The 12,508-nt window shown below is 36.7% G+C and overlaps 2 protein-coding genes across 2 annotated transcripts; both read right to left on the bottom strand.

Annotated features, from left to right (window-relative positions):
* Window positions 1-130: 130 nt before the first annotated feature.
* LOC107422580 (cellulose synthase-like protein D1) lies at window positions 131-4,970 on the bottom strand. The gene is made up of 6 exons (XM_016032044.4): window positions 4,203-4,970; window positions 3,589-4,018; window positions 3,063-3,443; window positions 2,455-2,830; window positions 1,904-2,318; window positions 131-1,379 (listed from the first exon to the last, which is right to left on the bottom strand). The coding sequence occupies exons 1-6, from the start codon at window positions 4,802-4,804 to the stop codon at window positions 422-424; spliced, it is 3,162 nt and encodes a 1,053-aa protein (XP_015887530.3). The 5' UTR covers window positions 4,805-4,970; the 3' UTR covers window positions 131-421.
* Window positions 4,971-9,401: 4,431 nt separating this feature from the next.
* Window positions 9,402-10,838, bottom strand: LOC112492220 (putative F-box protein PP2-B12). The gene is made up of 3 exons (XM_025075320.1): window positions 10,560-10,838; window positions 9,995-10,149; window positions 9,402-9,810 (listed from the first exon to the last, which is right to left on the bottom strand). Exons 1-3 carry the CDS (start codon window positions 10,836-10,838, stop codon window positions 9,402-9,404), a joined length of 843 nt encoding a protein of 280 aa, XP_024931088.1.
* Between the last annotated feature and the right edge of the window lie 1,670 nt (window positions 10,839-12,508).

Raw genomic sequence — 12,508 nt, 5'->3', positions numbered from 1 at the left:
AGACTATATTAATTTTGCATAACAAGATAAATCAAATATTATTTATTGTATAGATATGATATCAACATATGTGATCATGTCCACACTCCTGTTCAAGCAACCCTGATGATAAAAAAGATTTCAAACATTTTACTATAACTAATTCAATTTTATTTAACTTTTAGGCTAAAGAAAAAAAAATGAAAAAAAAAATAATAATGCAGGGAAATAAGTACTTTATATTTGGAAAATTTACAGTCTAAAAAAGAATAAAACCATTTATATGTTTGCTAGGGTAACAAAACCCAGTTTCTTTTGTACATTCTTTTCATAACCAAAAAATCAAAATTAGAAGATTTAAAAAAAAAAAAAAAAAAGAAAAAAAAAAGAAAAACCTAAAGTATATTTTCCTTTTTCTATATTTGTTTCCCTCCCATATTTCCTATATATCAACGTTGCCACCACCAGCTCGAGAAGTATCATCAGGAGGATTAACGGAAATCCAAATCAAAGAAACAGTAATGGAAACCAAACCAGCCCATACATAAACTATTGTAGGAACTCTTCCTCTCCTCCCCATCAATCCTTTAGCAAAAGGATACATATGAGTCAAAACCCACAAGCTGAAGAACAACCCACCAAGAAGTTTGCTCCACTGTGGTATCACACTGTAAACTGTCCTCGACATTCCAATCACAATTGCCACCATATTCACCGTTATGATGGTCAATGGCATTATGAACAAGCTCGTCCATTTCACCATGTAAAGGTCTGCATAAATATCATCATCATCTTCACCGGCCGATTTGGATGTCAAAGTGAAAGAGATTTCTATCCCAGCAACCACTTTGAGCAAACCTTGTATGACTGCTGCCAGATGAGCACTTGTGCCACCAATCACCCAGAACTGTTCGTTTCTCCACCATTCTTCCAATCCTATTCCTGACCATTTGACTTCAAGGAGGGAAAGGAGTGTTAAGCATAGTGTAATGGTGAGGAGGTAGGAGAGGAATTCAATGTTGAGACCTTGGACAATGAATTGGCCTGAGAAGAGTGAGAACGCAGGGAGGAAACAGTAGACAACTAGGAAGATGGAAGTGAAGGGGTAGATTCCGACGTTGAGGTAGGCAACTCGCTGGAGGAATTTGAGACGGCGAGTTGCGAGCAATGCATTGTTTCTTGAGAAGAAGATTTCTACAGAGCCTGTTGCCCATCGAAGAACCTGGTGGAGACGATCTGTGAGGTTGATTGGAGCTGTTCCTCGGAAGGCGTCTGGCTTTGTGATGCAGTAGACTGATCTCCATCCTCTGTTGTGCATTCTGTATCCTGTAACCACGTCTTCCGTCACTGATCCGTATATCCATCCTATTCTGTCTCCCCATTCTGTCTTGTCTTCGTACCTGTTCTTCACATAAAAATCCTCTATGTTAGTTCTAATGGTACTATTGACTACATACCGTTTCTAAGGGTCCTGATATTTGGGTTAAATTGAACTTTTGGTTTTTTAATTATTGATTAGGGATAAATACAGTTTACTCCCCTTTGACTATGTTGGTTTTTGCTCTTTTGCCCTCCAAATTACAAAAGTCCATTCATGCAGACTTCCTATTATAAATTTGGCAAAACTAATCCTGATTATTGTCCAAAAAACAAAATAAAATGGAAAACGCAGTTTAGAAACAGAGTTAAGTGAGCTGTGTATCTTCAATGAAATTTCATCAAATTCATGTGTCAAAAATGCATGAATGGCTCAACTTATAGGAAATTAATAGTTCGGGGGCAATGTAGGAGATTTGGTAGTATACGAGCAAAGTACCAAAACTAACATAGTTAAGATGGGAGGGATATAGTTATCCCTTTATATTATAATCCAAGTAAACTTTTGCAACTCAAGAAAAAGAAGAAGAAGCTAGCAAAGAATTACCAGCAGGAGATGACGGCAACAGCCTCAGCAACAGTGGGAGCATCCAGTGGAGGACGAGGCAAGAGCAGAGCGCCCGGTGGACGGCCGTTCTTCACAGAACTGTGATCGGCGAGTGGCCGTCCTTGATACTCTGCTATAGCTATGGACTCGGTGAACAAAGTTGAGTTTCCAAATTTCTTTGGGAGGGACAAGTCAGGGTGATCAGCCGTTAAAGGTTGTGACTCTGCATCATCTTCCTGATCAGACGGGGACCGTGACCGATTAGGATTTGTAGCCGTTCTTTTGGTCTGTCCAAACACTCCTAAATATTCGCGTGCCCTCGGTGGGTTGAACCCATAGAGTGCATACCGCCGGAACATGCATCCTGTTCCAACATACACTGGTCCTTGGAGACCATCCAGCGCTCTCATATTTCCTGTAATTATTTGTGTGTTTGGTGAGATAGAAAATGAGACATAAAAAAAAATAAATAAATAAATAAAAAATTAAAAAAAAAACGTATATGAAGTTGGAAAAGAGTATCTCAAAGTCAGAACATTGAAGTAATTTACCATCGAAGAAGACAGTGTTATGATTTGCATAGCGATCAGACGGATCAATCCCTTCAAATCTTTGTGGGAATTGAATGTAGCATATCCTGTCACCACCTCTGTCCATCATGAAGCACATTCCTTCCCTTATAGCAAGAGAGTTATAGATATAATGGTCACAATCAAGATTGAGTATGAATGGTCCATTTGAGAGAATTGCTGAAGCTCGGACCATGGCGTTCATGGCACCTGCCTTCTTGTTATGGTCATAACCAGGTCTTTTTTCCCTAGATACATATGCAAACATTGGCAGCCGAATATCCACCCCTGTGAAGTCCAACTGCTTTTCATCTGCATGACCCATTACAGGGTCCATTTCTGGAACCTTGGTCATTACCTGTAAGGAAAGGTTTAAAGAATTAAAGATAGAAGGTTTTTACCCACTTAGTGCTGATAGAATTTAAAACCTGATGTGATCTATTTTCCTTCATACTTTTTAGGAGTAAATTCTGCTCAAAAAAATAAATAAGACTAGTTTACAGCTTGTGAATTTTCATGAATGATGCGACAGTTTTTTATTTGGATATCTATTTGACACTGTTCGAAAGCTAACCAATTTGGATAGTCACCTGCAAGATTCCAGCATGGTCTCCCTTGGCATGATCAGCGGTGGTGTTGAGCCAAGTTCCAGGCCAATGAGTCCCATCAGCCATCCAAGTTGCCTTGGTGACCTTGGTTGGCTCTTGGGATAGCACACCAACGTTTTGGTCTTTGGCAAGCTTCTTCTCCTTACCCTCCTCCTTTGAGTTATATGATTCACTCCTTTTACGTATTGCTTCTGGTAGACCATTGATCCTCACCTTAAACTCATCATACTCTCTCTTGATCCAACGACGATCCTTAACGAAATCAGGCCGTTTCTTGTTCTTCGTAGGATCAATTTTGGAATTGAAATAACTATCTGGGTTCCTAGGTTGTATGCTGTGCTTTCTACAGAAGGGTACCCAAACCTGTACATATTGTCAAAATAGTAGTCGTGTCATAGGTTAAAACACCCAAATTTCATATTGCAAGTGTGTGTATACATAAAAGATGAAATGATGATACATGTATGTCCCATTAAGGTGACATGTGAGTTGAATAAGATTTAAGTACCTGTGCAAAATTAACAGCCTCAGCCATGGCCTCAAAGGTTAGAATTGCACCACCGTCATCCGAAATGTAGCATGAAAGCTTCTCGACGGGGTAATCAACTGCAAGGATGGAGAGGATAGTGTTTGCAGTGACAAGAGGTGGTTCCTTTTCAGGATCAGCAGTTGAGACAAAGACATCAACACCGGGAAGGTCTGACCGGCCATTGGGATTGGATGCTGAAGGCCGGTCGAACTTCTCATGGAGGGCGGCAAGGTCAGTGGAACGATTGATAGGATTGAGCTTAGGGAGCACGTCTAGAATCCAAGAGAAAGCAAACCAAATTTCACAAACAGTGGACATCCCCCATAGCCAGTATGCATCTTCATTTGGATTTCGTACTCGCCAAGCTAGGAAAAAAGCCAATACTATCAATCGGAAAACCACCAATACCCTATTCAAAACATAACAAGGAAAAAAAAAAAAAATCTTAAAAAATATTAGCATCTAAAAGAATTAATTTAAGTACCAGTTGCAAACTGAACTAAGATTTTCCACCAGACTTGGTTTATGGAACAAAGTTACATGTTTTGTAGTTGAATTATTGTAAGCATATAAAATTGTATGTATAAATGCACCTGTAAGGGCTAAGAACACCTCCAGGAACTGAAAGCTTCCTTGTGAGCGGTTTCCATGGCTTGTCCATGAAATCTTGCATGCTCATTCCACCATCTCCATAGCTATCCTCATCCTGTGACCAAAATGCATTTCCAATGCCATATTTCCCTTTAGTCTCGAACAACCAACGGTTGTGATCAAAATCTGCAGTTTGGCTCCTCAACAACATTGATTTGTTGTTTGATGATTTCATCACTGATATTCTTCTATCCATTTTTGCTCCTCCATGACCAACTCCTTCACCATTTGGCTTCCTATCCATGTCTTGTGACTCGGACCGGAACCTCGACATGCCATATGGCCCCGTTACATCTGTCTTCGAGTCCGACGACGACCCGGTACCTCCAGGCTGGTTATCAGGTGTCGGTGGCATCATGACGGTGTAATTGATGTAGTCATTTTGGCCAGAGAACTCGCCGGACATGTCGAGGTCGTCATCTCGGGAAAGACTAACGATGCGGCCACTGGATGTCCGGCGAGCAAATTTTAAGTTCTGCTGAGGAGGACGGTTTGCAGATGATGTTTGGGATGTTAAGGTTTTCTTTGTTGGTGAAGTTGCCATGTATAGATTTGATGTCTTTATCTCTTGTGTTTTCTTTCTCTACAATACGTGCATGCATGGTTTGATCATGGAGTTTTCATTCCACCTTCTTTGTGGGGAGAAGAAATTTTGCATCTTGTTTGGTATGACAGAAAAAAGTAGAAGGGAAAAAAAAGATGAGAGGAGAAAATTTGAAAGTTTATGGAAAACAGTGGCAATGGAAGATCACTGATTGGATGAAGGGAAAGAAAGGAATGAAAAAATTAGGTTGACGGGTTCAACGGTATTTAAGTTTTGGTTACTATATTTAGTTTTACTGCAGCGATTAACACTCTTCCTTGTTTCAAGCTTAACCTCTCTCTCTCTCTCACTCATATGTTTCTGTAGTTTGCTTCTTGAAAATCAAAGTTTTGTTCAATCAAAATGATTTTTGTTTTTCATAGAAGAAAATTGACTAATTCATATTTTTATTTTTGTCAAAATTAAGAATTTGGTCCAATCTAAATAGGAGAAAGTAAAAAAATAAAATAAAAAAATAACCAACAAAAATAACAAATGAAGCTGCTAATGATTTATACCATGAATTTGAAATTGCATGGTTACATGTATAATATATGGTTTTGAGGTTCCTCGCAATGAATACCCTATGCCATTTGGATTTGGATAGTCTTGAAAACACATATAATTCAGCATCCAATTTTGCATCTTTCTTGTTTCCTTGTTTTTCCCCAGTTATCCGCAGACAATGAAAACCTACTTTTTAGCAATTGAAAATTTTCTTTCCAATCTCACACTTCAATATGGGAATTGGAGTTTTTCACCACTCCGATTCTTCTTTCCTTGGAACACCCATCAACCTTCATGATCATTTTTCTGCTTATCTTTTTCCTGCTTGCTCACCCAAACTTGTTTGACCTCCATTTTCAATTAGCAAATCCTTTTGTATCCCAAATTGCTCCATTTTAGGAAATCTCCTCTAATTGTTCATAGCAAATCTCAGTTGAAACTACAACCTTTGATACATCTCGAAGAAAAAATCCTTCTTGCCATCTTGCAGCAAGCCATTTTATAGTTTTTACTTTCTTCTAGAATTCCTTCAGTATTTTGGTTCCCTATTGAATAATAAGTCTCAAAGTTCATTTAAACTTTTATTTCATATTCTAAAACACTAGAAAAAGTATATATCACTGCAATGAGGTTTATCCCAATATAGAACATGGAGATTGAATAGATAATAAGAATAAAAAATATTTCATCGTAACTCATGAAATAGAAATATAATAAATGGTAATGAGCATTGCTTTCCAATGAGAGCTAGGAGCTTCTTTAGTCCTTTCTTTAATTGAAGCCCAACGTCCTAAAAAACAAGCCCAGGAACCTAAAAACAGTATATGCTCTTGTTTTCCATAAACTCATCACCACCTCAACATCATTTTGGCCTGTACAGAACTCCTCCATCTCAATCCATAAACGTGATGTCTCTATTCCATCCATGGTATCCATCCGCTGGTGTAATTATAAGTGCATTAATTAGTAAATGAGCATCATTTTTAACTTCGTCAAATTTGACAGACATTTTCATTGGCATGCAGGAATCATAAATCTAGGCAGATAGACATGGTAAGCTGCATAAGTTGTGATGACGGACAGCAACTTCACTTGTATCTTTCCTTGGATTTTTACCTCCTTAAGCCTGCACACCAATATGAAATCCTCTCAATGTGCCATTTTTAATGAATAAATCAACCATCTAAATCTCTTTAAGTTCTCAATAAAATCAATTAGCTAATTTCTTTGAAAATTTCTTCAACTTCCAAACAATGTTAAAAACTTTCCAAGAAGTTTTATCCAAGTTAAAAAAAATGAGTGACTAAAGTCTCTTATATGTTAAAAAGTTGAGATTAAGCTTACAAACTCTCTATGTCTTTAGTTGCGGACATTAATTCGTTAATGACAGACAGAATCCTGTTTGTTCATTAAACTGTCAGAGGAAGCTTAGACATAATTTGCATCCTGCGTGTGGCAGTTATTTTTCCATCAGGCTTGCGATCTTGTGCAAACTTTTTCATAAATTGTGCGCTTATTCCTGTGGCAGTCAGTTTATTAGTTCTGTCTTTGAATCAAGATGTTCATCTTTCTAATAAATAATATTCCTTTATTGTGAAAGAAATACAAACATTATTTGAAAAGAATTCCAAATCTGAACTGTCATAGAGAAGAGTTCGCAGGATAATTTTTCCCCTTTTTCCTTTAACTCATTTAGTCGTTTCTTCGGTCGAATCTCAATGCCCTGAAGATCAAGCCCAGAAGGGTTGAAAATGATATCTTTTCTTGTTCCCCATAAGCTCATCTCAACCTCAACATCATCTTGGCCAGTAAAAAACTCCCCATCTCAGACCTCCATCCACTCATCAGGTATACACCTTCTGTTGCTGTAAACATATCAGGTACCAAATATGCATCATTTGCTACTTCTTCAACCTCATTTTCAACTACTTCCCCAACAATTCTCACCGACACTCTCATTAGCGGGTACTCAAACGCTTCTTGTCTAGGCACAAGGGAAGCTGCATAAGTTGTGTTTGGGGACAGCGTCTTCGTTTGTGTCCTTCCATGGATTTCAAGCCAGGCTACATTATTGATATGATCAACCTCCGAGAATCTGCATAAGTAATACTTACAGTTTCTCACCATTCAAACACAAAATGTTAAACATTAGAGCTAATTAGAGAGAAATATAAACCTGGATTTGAGAGATTTGTGGTCATGGAGATATGAATATGGGATTGGATCTTTCCATCCCGCACATGAGGAACACAATGCCACTGTATGATCTAGTCTTCAGGTCCAAGCATATAGCATATTTTGCCACCTTCTTTATCCAATGCAAAACCCTGCTCAAAAAAGGTGAACTATAACTTATAAATATCAAATAAAGACTTGTATTTCTGCTCCCACTATATGTGAAAGTTTCTGCAGTAATATAAAAATGGACAAAATGGACATGTGCTAGAAGTATTTTATAGTGAGCTTATTGAAAGCAGGGTTTCTGCTTTCAGTGATTATAACCTTGTTAAAAGTGTGAGACAAAGGTTTCTGCACTTTCAACTTCAATGAGCTTAAATGAGCTTAAAGTCGATTTCTAGCAGAGAAATGGTGCTTAAGCATATCAAAGCTTTCAAAGACGCTAGCAAGTGCCGAAATCAGTAATTAGATATAGAGTTTTTTTCCTACATGAATGAGTTTCCATTCTTGGTGAATAGCTGAATTTGTACAAAAAAGTTAAATTGTTTTAAGTGGGCTAGGTACCCAGAGAAATGAAATTCAAAAAAGATTCAGTACCCCTCAAATTAAGTTCCATTCAAACACTAACCAAACATGATTCTGTTAAAGTTGTCCTTTTACTCTATAATAGAAATTGAACTGGTAACATGACAATAACTAAGGGAGTATTGGAATGAAAATGGTACCTTTCCACCATGGTCAAGGAGGATTGGGGAATGAGATAGAAGAAAATAAAGAGCTTTCAAGGATGAGAACTCCACCAAAGAAATCGACCTGGACATGATGTCCTCCCACTGGCATGGCAGAAATCTCTCACACAGCATCAGAGTCTGCAACTGACCGGAACCTGGAGGAGGCTGCTAAGCATCTGCAGGCATTGCGAGGAGAGAGAAGAGAAAATATGCCGGCAATGCATCCCTCTGGCAAGTCCCAGATGCCCAGCTCCAAGCTTTCCTTTTCCATCTCTCTGTGTATGGGAAATTGGCAATGCACTGTGTTTGGCACCAAGCTTAAATGTTTATATAATATATATATATATATATATATATATAAACAATTATTGGCAGTGGCTCACCAAGTTCCACTGCATATAAAAATTGGATTGACCATGTGATTACTCGGTGCACAAGTTGTGGTGCTGAAATATTTTAGTTTACATGAATAATATGATAATGATTGCTCAGCAGCAGGGCTTGTATTATGGTTTTGTTTTGTTTTGATCTGTTTTTATGAATATATAATTTCTTCAAATATTAAACTCAATTGACAGGCTTAGGTCATTAACTTTGTACCTATTATTCAATTATTGTTAGGACTACCAAACCGAAACCCTGCATTTTCTTTCAAAGTAGCTATATTATTGGTTGTAAACAAGAGAATATTATATTGCATATTTAAATTTTCTACAAAAAAATAAAAATATATATATACTTACATGTATATAGTATATGTCGTATTTAGTCGTTATTATTTGATCAACTTACAATGATGAAATTGAATTCCATTATTACGTTAAAGTACAAGAAAAAAGCAGGTGTTTGACCATTCACTGACATGAGTTTAATCCGAATTAAAAGATGAAGAATAAAAAGGAACAAGAAGCAAGAAATCAAATCTCATCAAACTTATAAAATTCAAATAAACATTGCTTTCAATGATTGCAGATATGCTTAGTCTTTCTGTCTTTGGATCAGATTGTTCATAATGTAAATAATTTCAAAAGAAAGTACATTTTATCATCACAATAGTTAGACTTTTCAATCTGAAACTGTCATAGAGACAAATTTTGCAGGACACCAATCCAATTCAGAATAAAATTCTTTCCACAATTATGTCATTCCTTTGGTCGAATCTCAATGCCCTGAAGATCAAGCCCAGAAGCGATTCCAATATGAAATACACTTGGTTCACGCAAGCGCATCTCCACCTCGATATCATCTTGGCTGGTAAAGAACTCCCCCATCTCCACCTCCATCCACTCATCACTTCTCTCAAGGCCACGGCGTGCACCTTCAGGCATAAACATATCAGGTTGCAAGTAAGCAACTTCTTCAACCTCATTTTCAACTCTTTCACTGACAAATCTGACTGACACGTACATTTCTGGTTCGTGAAATGGGTTGACTCTTGGCCAATAAACAAGGTAAGCTGCATATGTTGTGTTGGGGGATAACAACTTCATTTGTATTCTTCCATGGATTTTAAGGTAAACTATATCATTGATATGCTCAACCTCCCAAAATCTGCATATAATTTGTACGTACATTGGCTTAAACTCCAACTAAGAATACTATCATTAGCTCCTGTTTGATATACACGACTGGACTGGATTAAACTAAACTATTTTAAGTCTAGACCAATTTCCAAGGCCGTCGTATAATATCTAATGGACGGTTAGAGTAATTAATTAGAGAAGGGGAGAGAGACCTGGAGCTGAGTCTTTTATCATTGCCATAAAAGTATGCATATGGAATTGGAAATTTCCCATCCCACACATCAGGAACACAAGACCAATCAATTGACAAGTCATCAGGTCCGAGCATATAGGATATTTTGCCACTTTCTTTATCTAATGCAAAAGTCTGTGTAAATATTGGACAGGGATTATAAGTTAATCATATAGAAATTTATATTTAACAGGCTGCTTTCATTATATGCCGTAGTTTCTTCAGTGATCCAAAATGGAACAGATAAAAAAAGAAGTTTTGGAGGCTAAAAAAATTATTGATTTACAGGGGAGGTTAATGAATGAAGTGTTTTTATGCTCTGTCAACTTCAATGGGCTTAGTGTAAAGTGGTATTCAATTTTGCAAAGAATGCTCAAATTTGTGTACTATGGAAGAAGAGCAATGGTTCTTAAGCATATAAAAGTTTCCGAGGATTCTAGAGAAATTTATAATTAGATATAGAAATTAGCTTTTTTGTAGGCTACAGGGTTGTCAATTATAACACTTCCAAGTCTAACGGTTAAAATGTTGGATGAAACTAGTACCTTTTTGCCGTGGTCGAGGAGGATTGGGGAGTGAGATAGATGAAAGTAGAGAGCTTTCAAGGATGAGAACTCCACTGGAGAAACCGACCTGGAAATGATATCTTCCCAATGTGATGGCAGAAACATCTCCCACACCGCGTCCGAATCTGCAGCTAACCGGAACTTGGAGGAGACTGCAGAACATTTGCAGGCATCGCGAGGAGAGACAAGAGAAAAAATGTGGGCAATGCATCCCTCTGGCAAGTCCCATATGCCAAGCTCCAAGCTTTCCTTTTCCATCTGCCTTTGTGTATGGGTATGGCAATGCACTGTATGTGGCACCAAACTGAAATATGAAATTTATAACCAATGACCCTCCATGTTACATGTTTCATTGCATTTAAAATTGGTTTGACCAGGTGATTTGATTACTTGGGGCCCAAGTTGCATGAATCATATCGTTATGATTGCTCAGCAAGTAAAACAATAAACAATATCAAAAGGATCGTTGACATACATATATATTTTACTCAATTATATATATATATATATATATATATAGATATACATATACATGTATTTGTTTATTTTTTTGATCAAGTTAATGGAATTCCCTTTTTACCTTAAAATATAAGAAAAAACAGGTGTTTGGCAATTCAAATATATGAAATAATTGTGTGTATATCTGTGCCATTTAGATCAAATCTTTGCTAATAACTGCAGCTTCAACCTAGGAGTCAAATGTTTATTTTATTCTGGTGTATATATATGTTCTGTAATTTTTGTTCCCAACCGAATAATGACTCAAAAGTGCATCTAAATATTTTGCTGCATACTAATTTCTGAACATAATTCTATGCAGCTAACCATGCATGTTCCATTTCCATATAATATATTGGGTTGACGAGGTGATTACTTGGTGACCAAGTTGTGGTGCTGAAGTTTTTTAGGTTTACCTATAAGATATTGGGTTAACCTACTATGATTGATCAGCAAACACAACAATATCAAATGATTGATGTGACCTTTTTTTTCTTGTTTTTGGTAAAATATGATTTATTTAATTCAAAGACTGTCTTTGTCTTTGAGTATATTCAATTCAAACCAGTGATACTCATTTCTTAGTTTTCTAATCAATTTCATCTTCTCTTACTCTGTTCCAATACTTATTTTCTTCTATATGGTGTTCATAGACACTACTCTTGAGATACAAATTTCAATCTTTCTAAGGCTTTTGTTTAGGAATGAAATATCTCCAATATATTTAAAAGATGTCAAGTTTTGTTTGATTACCTATATTATATGCTGCTTACTTCACTGGTCTTATCTTTTCAAATGTGAATTTCTGTTATTTGTTATTTTTGCTTTTAAGACTTACATTTGTGTAGTTGCCATTTATAGCATTTGATTCTTCACTGTTTTGAACTTAAAGATAATAGATGTGGTTGCTAAAATAGGTCATGTTTATCTTTTAATTTTGGAGTTTGTGAAGAATGTAGCTGAAGCATGCTGTGATAACTCATTAATTTGGTTAAATTAACTGGTTGCTTCTTGCCTTAGAAGTGATATATCAGATATATAAAACAGAGAAAGCTCAAGCTAGAAAAGGATTAGGTCTCTCACTTTTTTCTTTCTTTCTTTCTCTAACTCTGCTTAAAGTTCTTTATATTCTGGGTCTATCAAAAATGGAAAAACAGCCAACCACAGTCGGTCAAAAATTTTCTCCATGCCCAAAAGTCCTTGGTTTTCTGGTCGTCTTGGTCTTTATGTTCTCTTCAAATCCTCTAAATTTAATGGCAAATTGAGCAAGTAAATCCCTTGGTAGGATTCCATATGATATGTCCACCATGTTTAAAGTGTCCCTACAAGTGCTTGTTCCTCCTGAATTTGTCAAAACTTGCAGTTTCTCTTTTAGATGCCTTTTTTTTTTTTTTTTTTTTTAATAAGGTTATCTGTTTCAAGGTTAAGAT

This window comes from Ziziphus jujuba, chromosome 3 (genome assembly GCF_031755915.1).
Source record: "Ziziphus jujuba cultivar Dongzao chromosome 3, ASM3175591v1".
Classification (NCBI taxonomy): Eukaryota; Viridiplantae; Streptophyta; class Magnoliopsida; order Rosales; family Rhamnaceae; genus Ziziphus; species Ziziphus jujuba.
This window is presented reverse-complemented; position numbering and strand designations above follow the sequence as displayed.